Raw genomic sequence first — 13,513 nt, 5'->3', positions numbered from 1 at the left:
TGCCTACATAAACAGGCACAGGTGAGGAATGTTTGTGCACAAGATACATAAATGACCAGCAGTCCTAGGTCTGCACTCACAATTTTGCCCCATAGATACCATCCCATTCAGAAAAATGGCAAAGGGTCACTCCATTTCATTAGCTATAACTCAGCCTTCTCAAACCAACAGAAGACAAGTAGCACAGTAGGTGTCATTGATATATTTCACTGCAGTTAGCAGCTGAACGTTGTAAGAACAAGTGTTAACATATGCCAGTGAACACCAGACAAGATTTCTTCCCCAGGAGAACTGATGGAAATGTAGCACTTGAACAACTTTCAAATTTCATAGTGTATCACCTCTGGTGGCTTTTTATTGGGGTCTCCTCCTTTCTCCAGATACAGGTCATTGAAGGGATATTGCTTCGGTCCCTACAAGGAGAGACAAAGAATGGCAATTCACCACATTCACCAAGCAAATTAAGGGCTAAGACGAAAATGACTCATCCCATCCCACCCTCACCCAAATGAGGGCTTGTAATTTATTACCTAAATTTCTTTTTCTTAAGTGCTTCAGCTAGTATATTAGAGGAAAGTAAATTCAGAAATATGGGGTTCCTTGCATAAATGATTTTTTTAAATGGAAACACCAAGGTGGTCTTGCTTTTAATCTTAATCAACATTTTATCTCACAGCATGAGGACAATGTATTGCAAAAGCTGCATGTGTATTTAGACACATTTTTTCAAGAGTACATTTCCCAAATGATAAAACTCATGAGATATAATTAAAAACACAGGGCAAAAGAAGAGTTAAAGCATCTCACTTGAGAAGATGCACACACAGGGAAGGAAAATACCTAGACCAAAGATGGGATACTGTAAGAAGCACAGTTCAAATTAGTTCCCTGACAACAGGCACTGCACACTATGAAGCAGCATCTATGAGCTGAGCCAGGCCAGCCAAGAGAACAACTCAGGCTAGATGAGGCCACAGGACAATCACTGGCAATGACAAGAAATACATCTACTTTTTCTCCCTTTACCGTTAGGATTCACTCACCACAGGCCTGTAGGATGGGTAGATCTCTCCAACACCAAACATGATCAGCATTATGCTCAAAAACAGAAGGAAGTGTTTGCTCATGGTGTGCCAGGGAACAACAGTGGGGGATGTATCAACCCGGTTCCGAATGTACATGTCAAAATCCCAGTGCATCTGAAGAACAAAGCAAAACAATTGCACATTTACAAACAGTAGTCAAGCTGATTCTCTCAAGGGAAGCAGCACAGTACAGCATTCACAAAACTGCAAGAAGCTGCTTCATCTCCACCTCAAATGTAGAGGTAAAGCCACAGAGAAGGTATATGGTTTACCTATAGTCACAACCAATTGTTGCTTACAGTAAAACTCAAAAGACTCTACATTTCATCCTATGCTTATACCACACAACATACTTAAATATAGGATAGCAGCACATTTTATTTCTATGCATAATAATTCCACCCCAGCTTTGTTCCCCAGGACCACTGGAAAGTCATGGTATAAATTGGAACACTCATTAATGGAAGCTCAGTCAAATACCCAAACAGAAGTAGTGCTATTTCAAACAAAGAAGCAACTACCTGACACTTGGAAGCTGGTCCCTCAAAACAGGGAGAGGACTGATGCTGTTACTCCAGGACAAGAGCAAGGCTGGTAGCAAGCTAATGCCCTGAACTATAAATAGGAAAGTCTCAAGCATGTTCTGCTTATAGTCTCCTTTCACATTAATAAATGCAGAGAACTTATTAATTTGCAGCTCAAGTACTGCTTCCAGATTCCCAGCTCTAGCTCCCCCAGAGCCATTTCCTATCAAACCCAGAGCCAGAATGAGCAGAAATCAAAGCTGCCTAAACAGAGGCATCTGCAAGGGCTTGCACACAAGCCTTCCTGCAGCAAGCACTACAACAACACAGAATCAACATGGGTCTTTTTCACATGCTCTTACAGTCCTTACAACATGCACTTTGCTGTGGTACACATATTGAAATGCTCTGATGTGGTTTGACTATGATATATTAAGCACACATACTTAGATGCACTCTTACTTTTAGAAGAGATCACAAATCAATTACCAAGCTCAGTAACTGCAGTCAGCTTGCAGTCATTCACAAAAGGAGAAGAGCTACTCCTGAAAGGAATTTGAGGAGCTTAGATTTTCAAGTTAAATTCAAAGTTAACATAGATGACCTATTCACATTTATCTTATGGACATGTTGCAAACTTCCTTTAGAGAGAACATCCTTATTTGTAGTCTACCTCAAAAAAACCCTGAAGTAATAAAGCAACAGTAGCTTCTTCCATTGCACTAAAAGGACTTTATTCAAACAGTGGCTTCTTTGCTAAACAATTCTGAACCAGGCTCTCATACTGAGTCCTGTCAGGCAAATAAAATTACTCCTGCAGGGGAAGTTAAGTTTGTTAAGTCTCCTTTCTCATATGTAATAAATTAACTGTCCTCAGTACTTTTACCCAGATGGCCAAAGCTTAACTCTGCCTTGAACTGTCCCTGCTTGCACAGGCAACACACACTGGCACTGGTGATGAAATTACACAAAGGATTCAACAGAAAGCACTGACAAGAAGTGCATGTTAGAATTTAATAAAAGAAGCATTGGTGAGCAACTTGAGAAGTGGAACTGGTGTTCCTACCGGCTCCCCCCAGTTGTGCCTCATGTCTGGCTGGTCCCACTGGTACCAGGGGTCTCTCTCGTACTGAGACTTATCCGGGAGCATGGGATAGTCACCAAACCTATGAGAAATAAACAGAAGACCAAACATAAAGAAATCTGTACTTATTTAGATATAGAGACAGTATAAGACAGGCCTAAGGAAATAGAATGAAATACTACTTTGTTTTTATAGCTTTTATGCATATAGATTTTTGAAATGCATTAAAACAACTAGCACAACAATAATTACCTTGACACCAGTCACCTTAGCAAATGGCATTCCCCAAAGTGGCCTTATTGGGCCCTACTAGATGAAAGAAAATGCAAGCTTAACCAAAATAAGGAAACCTAGTTATCTTGACACATGTCAAATATTCCCCAACATTTAAACATCTCATGAAACCTTTATTCTAGACATGGCTGTAAGTTCATCCCACTTAGCCTTGCAATACAACAGCACACGAAGTCTCTCGTGTTTAATTCACACAAGCCTCTAACTCATTCCATTCGTTCCTATTTTAAAACACTGAAGTGTCTTCAAAGCTCTAAGCTCACAGTACAGCAAAGGCAGGCATTCAGCAGGAGCCACGAGCCTACAGCACGGCCCCACAACGCCAGGAGCCACCGGCCCCGGCCCGCTGCCGGCGGCGGAACAGCGGCACCACGCAGCTCACCCCAGGCCGTTGTCGGGGTACGGCTGGTAGTCCTCCACACGCATGTTGTACTTCTTGGCAGCGGCCGCCCGCTCCTCCGGCGTCCGCGGGTACGGCCCAGGCATCATGTCCTTGGACATCTCCGAGGCTGCGGGGGAGGAACGCGGCTCAGTGGGCGCGGGCCGCGCCGCCAGCCGCAGCCGGGCCGGCGAGGTCGCGCCGCCCTCCCGCCCGCACCCCGCAGCCACCGGCCCGCCGCCCCAGACACCCCGACCCCGCCGCCGGCCCCTCGCTCCAGCCCCCGCCTGCCCGCTCACCCGCCCGCGCCCCCGACGGCGCCGCCAGGGCGGCCCGGGCCGCCCGGAGCCCGGCGGCCGCCCGGGGCCAGAGGACACCGCGGAGAGCGCCCGCCGCCATCACCCCCAGCGCGCAGGCGCGGCCGCGGCAGGCACGGGGCGGGGCCAGCGCTCAGGGGAGGGCGTGGCTTGGCGCGGGGAGGGCGTGGCTTGGTGCGGGTGGGCGTGGCTTGCTGGCCGCGGGTGTGATGGCGGCGCGGGGTCAATGGACGGAGAAGGCACCGCGGCGATATTTCGCCTTGTCTGTCACCGTCTGAAGCGGGGCGACGGGAATGTGTGGCAGGAATTGCCTTCCAGACGCGGGGAGCCTCCCGCGGAGCAGCCGGATCGATGCTCAGTCGGATCGATGCCGCGCCCGGCGGCGTTGTACAAATCGCCTGCTTTGTATCAGTATCAATATTATTAAAGTCAATACCCAAATGCGATCGTCTTATCTCCATGGAGCCGGAGGAAGGTGGACAGCAAAAATGGCATGTTAATTTAGCAATGTGATTCTTCAAATGTGAGCAATGTATTATTGTAAATAAAATCAATACAAGCATTAAAGGATTTTGCAGTTTACTTCATTATGTAAACTCTGTGGTAGTTGAACTCATTTTCCTTCAGTTATTCACATCAGCCATAATGGGTAATGTCTCCATAACAATTTACATTATAAAGCTTTGCAGCTCAAAAACTATCACAGACAGTTTGTCATTAAAGCCATTCCTTCTAATAACAACATTAATTTTAAACCTAAGAATTGAATGAAGATAGTGATGAACCACAAAACTAAATCTGAGATACAGCATGCCTGAGACGGGGGCTTTGTTGCAGATAAAGAACAGGATCCTTTCACTTATCCCAAAGAAAGGCCTATCCCCATAATTTTAGGGATGGGATCTTAATTCAGCCAACTCCCTTACAAACGAGAATGTGGTGAAGCTACTCAGTTATCTAATAAAGTTACTAACTCTGAGCCCAGCCTTCCAGTGCAGATGCTGCTGCTGTTTTCTGTGGAGCAGCATTTGGTGCCTGTCCCAGCTCTGCAGCCCACAGAGCTGTGGGGACAGCACTGGAATTGGGGACAGCACTGGAAGTGGGGACAGCACTGGAAATGGGGACAGCACTGGAAATGGGGACCTTGGCTCCCACTGACTTGGGCTCAGGCCTCACTGCAGGCTTGGATTGTGCTCAGCGACTTCTTACATCAGCTCTTCACCACTGGGTATTTATTTTCTGGATTACGTTTGAGTTTTCCACTGCCGTGTTTCGAGTTCCCTAAGCGCCCAAATTTATTTGCAAATACACTGTAAAAAATGTTGTTAACCTGTACAGCAGAAACGCTGTAGATTTAAAATGTGAGAGGACATTCATTTTCCCAGAAACTAAGTATATTAATAAGTTTTGGAAGGAGAAAAGGAAATTGCATTATTCTCAGGAAGGCAAAGTTCTGTGCAGGCAGAACAAATCCCAGCTGAATGATGGAAAGATGAAAACCGCTGTATGCCAGAGACCAAAATCTTCCCCAGAGCTGATGCCTGATGTGGCGCGCGTTCTTGGGAAACAGCGATCATCATTCCTGCTGTTTGCAGATTAAAAGCCAAATGTAGACTTTGTCTCACTTAATAAACACACAGCAAAATAATGCAACGGCTCCCGCTTCAGCCACACAGCTCATGAAATCCTGCTAAAATGATGCAGCCGCCCTCACAGGCGGCTGTTAGTCGCACCAGGCAGTGCTACATTTTTTTTGGTAGCAATTTTTAATTAAAGCGCTGGTTGTCAGGGCAGGGCTCCGCGGCGCCTTTCCCTCAGGGCCATGGAAACGCCCGGGGGCAGCGGCAGCGCCGCTCCGCCGCCGTTCAGGGGAAGGGGCTGCCGGCTTCGCGCTGCCCGCGGGCGGCCCGGGGCCCGGCCCGGAGGCCGCAGAGCCGGTCGCTCCTGTGTCCCGCGGCGGGCGCTCTCCGCGGGCTCCGGCAGCCCCGGGAGGGCCCGGCCCGGGGCAGCGGGGCCGCCGCAGCCTCCGCCCGCGCGGGGGCGCTGCCGCCGCCGCCCCGCCGCTCCCGCCCTCCCTCTCCGTGGCCCTCTGCCCTCCGCTTCCGGCGTTGCCATGGGTGCGCAGCTTCCGCTTCCGCCTTCCGCGGTACGGGTTCTCCGGTGGAGGCGGCGATGGCGGCGGCCTCGTCCTCCTCCTCCTCTTCTTCCTCTTCTTCCTCCTCCTCCTCCTCCTCCTCCTCCTCTTCCTCCTGCTCCTCCTCGGCGGCCGCCGCGGGTTGCCGGGAGGGCCCGGCGGTGGCGGCGGGGCCCGGCTGGAGCGACTCCCAGTTCCGCCGCTACTCCTTCGAGACGCGGCCCATCCCGCGGCTCAGCCACAGCGACCCCCGCGCCGAGGAGCTCATCGAGAACGAGGTGAGCGGCGTCCCGGCGCAGTCACCTCCTCAGGCCGGCCCGTCCGGCCGGGGTGCCGCTGTCCCGTTCCTCTCTGCTGCAGTGGGCATTTTTCTCCGGTGCTACGGAGCTGACTCGTGAAATTCGCAGGAAACGTTTGTTTGAAGCCCTTTGTTGTCGGGATGGAAGTGGTGGGAACGCTGTGTGAGCCCCATGGCACGTGTTGATGTTTTCTAAGTGCCAGCCCGCACTGTAAGGAGCTGTAAGGGTTCCTTGGCAGTGCTGGCTCTCGAACTGGTTCTGTAGCAGCTCAGTCTCTTCTTGGTAGGTTTGGTAGCTGGGTTTTTTTAAGGCAAGTCTGCAAGAAGGGAAGTTGTGCATGCACAGCTTGGGAGCACAGTGCTGCCTTGGTTAGTTTGCTTGCTGCTGGTAGATGAGGAGACAGGCGGTGTACTTTGCCTTCCTTTTATAAAGGTTCTTTTTTTGCCGAAGGAGAGATGGTCAGTTTCTTGATGGTGGTTGTGGCAGTCCTCTGGGAAAAGAGATGAGTTCTGTTTCTGGACTCGGAGGGATCTTTTTGCTGGCACTTACCCCTTTGGAGCTGAGGCTGGAAGTGACCAGCCAGGATCTGCTGTGTCCCTGGCTACGTGGCAGGACCAAGCAGGCCCAGAGGTGTGCCCAGCTAGTGTTTGTCTAACCTTGCTGACAGAGATTGGCTAAGTAGATAGTGCAGTCTGTGTCCCGTTGCTACCAGGAGCTTGCTGTAGCCCCAGGCCACCACTTTCTTAAAATGTCCATGTCTTGCTTGGTTTTCTCCCCCCAAATAAGGTATATGATTACTTCAAATGCCTTTTCCAATTCCTCATTTTCAAAAGGGGAGTTTTTGTGGGTGCCATGATGAATGTATTTGTTCTTAAGTTCAAGAGGTCTTTGAATCAATAAACTTCCTGTTTCTCTCCAGGAGCCAGTGGTGCTGACAGATACCAATCTGGTTTATCCTGCTCTGAAATGGGACCTGGACTACCTCCAGGAAAACATTGGCAATGGGGACTTCTCCGTGTATAGTGCCAGCACACACAAGTTTTTGTACTATGATGAGAAAAAAATGGCCAATTTTAAGAACTTCAAACCCAAGTCAAGTAGGGAAGAAATGAAGTTTGCCGAGTTTGTGGACAGACTCAAAGAAATACAGCAAAAAGGGGGTGCTGAGAGGTAAGTGATAAGCGGAGTGTGGAGGTTTCTCCGTTTCTTCAGACCTAAGTAGGAGCTGAGTTTCTCTTCAGTGTGTGTAGATGATTGAAGTGTCCTGAACTTTTTGGAATTTTTATTTGTTTCTTGTTAATAATCCTGCAGGAAAAGCAACAGTTCTGGTTGACAGCAGCCTTGTTGCCTTATTGGAAAAGCCAAACCAAACAAACTGTTCACACTGGCTGTAGGAATTTATTTTTTTTCCCTCCTCTCTGTGAGGCAGGGTTTGTATAGAGAAAGAATTAAGCTTCACTTTTTTTTGACAGACTGTGGTATTGGTAGAGAAGCTTGTTGTCTGATGTGAAGGTACAGGCTGTGGCATTCAGGCTTTCCCACAGAATGCCAAGGCAGCTGGAGCTAACCCCCTTTGGGAAGTCGAGGCCGGGCTGTGCACGTGCTGTGTACTGGGGGTGATGGCCCGTGCCACTAACAGAGCTCTAAGTCACTGGGAGGAGCTTCAGCTGCACATGGGATATAACTGTCAGCAGCTGTACTTAAACCCTTAGTGTTTTCAGTCACAGCCCTCTAAAAGGAATTATAGATGCTTAATTGTGTCTTGGTTGGAATCAACACTGTACCCTTGCCCACTTGTCATCTGTGCCTTTCTCTTCTTTCTCAGCTTTGGGTGTGCTTTTTCCAAGAGAGAAGTCAGTCCTGCCTGTTAAAAATGTGTTTTCTTCCAGCATTGCAGACAGCAGTCTGTAATACTGTGATTGTTGGTACAGATGTTAGATTTCTGTGATCCTCTATGTCTAAATGTAAACATGGCTTTAATTAACTTGATACTGAAATGTGCAGGCTCTCCCGAGCCCTCTTTTCCCCTCATGTATTTCTGCTAGAAGAGGTAACTGATATTGCAGGCAAGTTAGAGGGGTGGCATTCACCTAGAAATTAGATGTGAACCTATTTGATAATGTCCAATTTGTTTAGAGTTTCCTCTTCCTGCCCTGTGAGAGGGTTGTTCTTCCTTAAAATTATGTTTTTCCCTTGTAATTGTTCAAGTTGAACCAAGATCTGTTCTCTTGTGTACTGGGAAACCTTGCAGGAAAGTTTGCAGACTTTTTGAAACTTTCCTTCCACAGGTGTTGAAGCTGTGTAGTGATAGAACACAATCTCTAGGAAGTACTTCTGTGTTTTGAAATCTTTCTGAAGAGATGGAGTATGTCTGTGCTCATGACAAAGTTTAATACTTGATTTCTGCTTTCTCTCTTGGACAATTCAGGCTATATCTGCAGCAAACGTTGAATGACACAGTTGGAAGGAAAATTGTAGTGGATTTCCTTGGCTTCAACTGGAACTGGATTAACAAGCAGCAAGGGAAACGTGGCTGGGGTCAACTGACTTCTAACTTGCTTCTTATTGGCATGGAAGGTAAATAGCTTCCTCAGACTGAAGGAGGAAGGGAGAAGATTGCATCAGCAGTTCTGTATTTCAGTTCCAAAAGGAATTTCAAATGGATTTTCTCTTAGAACTGTGTGTTCCATCAGAGGAGGTAGTGTAAAGCTGCACTGGGAGGAGACTGTTGTCACACCTTAACTTGGGTTATAAAGAGGAAATAAGGAAAGAAATAGTCTGTATTTTGCCAGGGATGTGCTGTGGGTGCTTGAATGTAATGTGCTCATGGAAAGACTGTGTGATGCTGGTGGGACTGTGTTTCTAGTAACTGCTAATCATATCCTGGGATCTGTTTGCTGTTTGCATGCTTCAGGCACTGTAGATTTAGAAAGCTTGAAGCCTGCAGATTCAAAATGCAGAAAGGTTTGCAACTTGAACAGTGTTAGACTTCTGGGCTTTTCTGAGTATGTCCAGTGTCTGCCCAGGAGGAAATCTGATTATTTTGTGAAGCCTTTTTTCTTACTTGAGCTAGTACACTGTGAGGAGGAATTCTCTTTTGATTAAGACACATTTTTTTTTTTGAAAGGCTAGAGGACACTGGGAAACTGGAAGATGGGTAAATTCTAAAAGTATTTAGATAGACTAGAATTCCAAATGCATGTGGAGCCTGACTTAGGGACAGGTGCCTTAGAAGACAGAGATACCACTAGGCTGTTGACAAGGAGAGCATTCTTTTAGAAAGTAATCTCAATAACTGGGGAAGAAATGTACACGGTGCTGTGAAGTGGGAGAGCCTATAATCAATGTGGCAAACATATCCAATTATAATTGTTCAATTACACAACTTGGATGGTTTTTTCTCCTTTGCACCAAGTCAAACTCAACCTACAGTAGTTTGACTTTGCCACTTGTTTTACTAGCTGAGAGAACTTCCTATAAAATCAATGGACCAACACTTCCTTACAGGCCATATAATCACTAAAATCCTATTAATAGGTTAGCACAAGAACCAAGGAATGGTCTTGAACCAGCATGTGCTAGAAAAAGGAATGTCTTTAGAGCAGCAGTTATGGGGTTAACTGTTATCTTAATTCTTGCAGGTCAGCAGAGTAATATCTGAATTGGCAAACAGCTGAAAAACAGTTGTGAGGGGTACAGAACAGCCCTCTGTATTTAAATATTTGATTAAATGTAAGATCTAGTGGCAACACTCAAGCACTGTTAGTCCGACTTGAGCAGGTGCTGTTTGGAGCTCCGGTGACAGAGATGTTTACTTGTTGTCTTGAAAAACTTCTGGGACTTTTTTTCAAATCCGACCACTGAACTCCCTTTCTCTAGACTAATAATCTTTGACAGTCTGTTCCACAACTTGTCATTTAAACAAAGTGTTTTATGAAAAAGCTTCCTGTCAACATTCAGCATCTGCTGTTCATTGAAACAAGCTGGAAATCCTAATCCTGTAGAGCATAAGTTGCTGAGTATGGATTTAGAATGGAAATTAAGTGAAGTAGCTACTCCTCAATAAAGGCTGACTGATAGGGTGTTTGTAACATTCCTGTTGTCATTTTCCTTGTTTAGTTTCTGAATATGTGGGAGTATATTTTCTGTCTTCAGCAAGGAATATAACTTGCATCTCTTTCATACCTGTACATGAGAGTGTCTTGATTATCTTTTCTCTCTGTGCAGGGAATGTGACACCAGCTCATTATGACGAGCAACAGAACTTCTTTGCTCAGATTAAGGGTTACAAGAGGTGTATCCTGTTTCCTCCTGATCAGTTTGAATGCCTCTACCCTTATCCTGTGCACCATCCATGTGACAGACAGAGCCAGGTGAGAATAGCAGATCTGTTCTCTGCTCCATGCCAAAAACGGGCATTTGTAAAGGCACTAGGTGGGAGGAAGCTGCACTGGAGTTAAAGCTGCAGAACACTTGCTGAGCTTTTGCAAAACCTCTGTTCACTTTGGTTAAGTGGGGAATGCATTGGTAGTTTTCTGTTTGTGTCTGGTTCTGACTCACAAGTGCTAGGGCCATGAAAACCTTCTTACTGATACACAATGGGTCTGCAATTGCCACCATCTCTGTTCTGTTCCATTGATCACTTGGTCAAATGCAGATTTGTTGACAGACAAATTGCAAGATTCCTACGTATATGGTACTTGGAGGGTACTGCAGGACCTCACAGTAAAGTTAAGATACAAATGGAAATGTGAAAGCATGTAAGGAAGACCAGGATCATTTGACACTGAGAGCCAATAATGAGAACTGTCATTGCAGGAAATTGTTCTGAGTTTTTCATTGTTTTCTTCTATTAGGTGGACTTTGACAATCCTGACTATGAGAAGTTTCCAAACTTCCGGAATGTGGTTGGCTATGAGACAGTGGTGGGTCCTGGGGATGTGCTGTACATACCTATGTACTGGTAAGAAGGATGGCAGGACTGCACTGTGATAAAAAATAGAGGTTTAAGATGTTTCCTACTTAGTGTTGGGTTGGCTCTTATGGAGTATTTTGTTTTTACTTCTCTAGCAGCTGTGATATTTTCTGTGATATCTTGGGCCAGTATGCTTCTAATTCCTGTCTGTTGGATGGGAATAGTAATTCTCCTTGACACCACTTTAACTGTACATGTGCTCACTAACATGTGTGAGAAAAGAATCTATATTTAAATAAGGAGAGCTTTCCAGAAGTTTTCAGGTCTTGATGCAGGAGGTATAGGGCCAGGCTTGTCTAGTGCTGTCTGAACTCATCATCCAAGGTATTTCACTATAAGCTACAGCAATAGTTTCTTTTCTTTTTTTTTTTTTTTTTATGTGATTTCCATGCAGGTGGCACCACATTGAGTCTCTCCTGAATGGGGGGATTACCATCACTGTGAACTTCTGGTACAAGGTGAGTACAAGCACAGCTTGGATAGCTCTATCCCAGATGATTTTTTCAGGTAGAGATGTATGGGCACACATTGTCAATATGAGAACTTTGTGGCACCAAGTCCTTTGCTCCTGGAAACTACTTCTTCCTCTTCAGAGTTGTGTGTGTGAAGAGCTGGGTGACTGGGGTATGGTGGAATAATACAGGAAGCATACAAATGAGCTCTTTTTGATATTTCAGGGTGCCCCAACCCCAAAGAGAATTGAGTATCCCTTAAAGGCTCATCAGAAAGTGGCAATAATGAGGAACATTGAGAAGATGCTGGGAGAAGCCTTAGGAAATCCACAAGAGGTACGGAAAGAACCGTGTGGTCACTGCTGTTGAAATCGTTAAGGCATAATGCAAAACTTGAGATGACAGCTACTTGGCTCTCTAGGTGCCACAGTGAGGGTGGGAGAAAGCAGGATTGTTCTTTTGCTGATTCTTCCTTGCAGTCTTCAGAAGGTCATTTGCTTACACAAATGCAAGCTCTTAAAATTATAATTCTGGAGAGGACCACTACAAACAATAAAGTAGTTGTTTTTGTATGTGGGGAAAAAAGTGTACTTTGACTTTGGGCACTTCCAGGAAAATGTTGTTCCCAAACATTCCTTAGTCTTCTGTGCAACAATGATACCCATTATTTGCAAAAAAAAAAAAAAATTGAAACTGTTTCACCTGTTGAATCCAAGTCTCTTAAATAACAGAAATCTCCTCTATTAAGTCAGGTGCTTCATCTTTAACATATCTCGTTTATCTCTGAATTCTTTGCAGTCTTAACTATCTGGTATATTAAAAAAACCAAAACCCTGAGGTATTAAGTCTAAAAAGACTGAGGTGCTAAGAGCATGCCTTTGAAGATCTGATCATCTGAAAGTGGAAATGCAGGTCAAGGATAGAAATGCTTTAATGGTCTGTAATCCTTACCACTGTGTAGAAACTCCTCTTTAGCCTCTCCCCTGAGATTATTTTACTGCCATAGCATTCTGAACGTCCCTCCATGATTAGGCAGTCCTGCGATGTGGGAGTGGTCTTGACTGGAAAAAAAAACAAAAAAACAACTTAGCAAAATCATCAGTTGTAGCCCTCCTCTTACTGACCCCAGGATCCAGTGAGGATTCAATGAGAATGTTCCTTTTCTCCCTGAAAAAAACCCATGATGACTATTGATTCCCTTTAATAGCATCTACTTAGAAATCACAAAGGTTGGGTGGGAAGTGAAAGTGTTTCAAGCAAGTTTCCAGTCTGGATGGAATGTTTGGGTGTCACCTGAAGTCAGGTGTTGACAGAGAACTCTGCAGTTTTGCTAGGGTATTTTAAGAATGTGTTTGTAGGTGCCCCAGTATTTTTCTAGAAAATACTTTGAAAGTGATTAGGTGTATCTTGGGCTCTGTGATGCAGAGGGAGCAGGCTCTGTGCTGCATTTCTGTGTAACTGTCCTGGCTAATGACCTGTTTTTGCTTTGAACAGGTGGGTCCCTTGTTGAATATGATGATTAAGGGCCGGTATGACTAATGCCTGGTGCCCCTGGCTGATGTTGGAGCTGCTTTGTTCACAAGCAACGGAAGATACTGAGCGCTAGTATTGCACGCAGCACTTAACAGACTGATGGGTTTCCTGGCCTGTCCTGGCCCCACTACAATAAAGGGGCTACTGGAACTGCAAAACCATTAGTACCCTATTCATCCTCCACTCTCATCTAACTGAACCTCCCAAGAAAGAGTCTGCACTTACTGGAAGCTGGATTCATGCTCACTAACTTGTTTATTTTCTTCCCTCTGCCCTGTTTGCCACAACAAGGAGCATGGCTTCTGGCACTTGGATGTGTTACTTCAGGATTTTCAGGCATATGAAGAAGAGCTCGGAGGATAACCAGGAGCAATGTTGTTTCCTCAGCCTTACGGGGTTTGGACCTCTTGGCTGGGTTTGTGTGTTGGTGGCAGCAG

The 13,513-nt window shown here is 45.8% G+C and overlaps 2 protein-coding genes across 2 annotated transcripts; one reads left to right on the top strand and one right to left on the bottom strand.

The window, feature by feature from the left end:
• Window positions 1–186: 186 nt before the first annotated feature.
• On the bottom strand, window positions 187–3,826 carry NDUFB8 (NADH:ubiquinone oxidoreductase subunit B8). The gene is made up of 5 exons (XM_064430648.1): window positions 3,666–3,826; window positions 3,370–3,496; window positions 2,676–2,775; window positions 1,044–1,199; window positions 187–413 (listed from the first exon to the last, which is right to left on the bottom strand). Exons 1-5 carry the CDS (start codon window positions 3,763–3,765, stop codon window positions 321–323), a joined length of 576 nt encoding a protein of 191 aa, XP_064286718.1. The 5' UTR covers window positions 3,766–3,826; the 3' UTR covers window positions 187–320.
• Window positions 3,827–5,813: 1,987 nt separating this feature from the next.
• On the top strand, window positions 5,814–13,234 carry HIF1AN (hypoxia inducible factor 1 subunit alpha inhibitor). Its single transcript, XM_064430647.1, has 8 exons — window positions 5,814–6,095; window positions 7,036–7,286; window positions 8,545–8,693; window positions 10,344–10,489; window positions 10,973–11,079; window positions 11,486–11,549; window positions 11,769–11,879; window positions 13,038–13,234. The coding sequence occupies exons 1-8, from the start codon at window positions 5,856–5,858 to the stop codon at window positions 13,080–13,082; spliced, it is 1,113 nt and encodes a 370-aa protein (XP_064286717.1). The 5' UTR covers window positions 5,814–5,855; the 3' UTR covers window positions 13,083–13,234.
• Window positions 13,235–13,513: the final 279 nt, after the last annotated feature.

The sequence above is a fragment of the Passer domesticus genome, chromosome 8 (genome assembly GCF_036417665.1).
Source record: "Passer domesticus isolate bPasDom1 chromosome 8, bPasDom1.hap1, whole genome shotgun sequence".
NCBI lineage: Eukaryota > Metazoa > Chordata > Aves > Passeriformes > Passeridae > Passer > Passer domesticus.
Note: the sequence above shows the minus strand (reverse complement) of the source record. Positions and strands in the feature narration are given on the sequence as shown.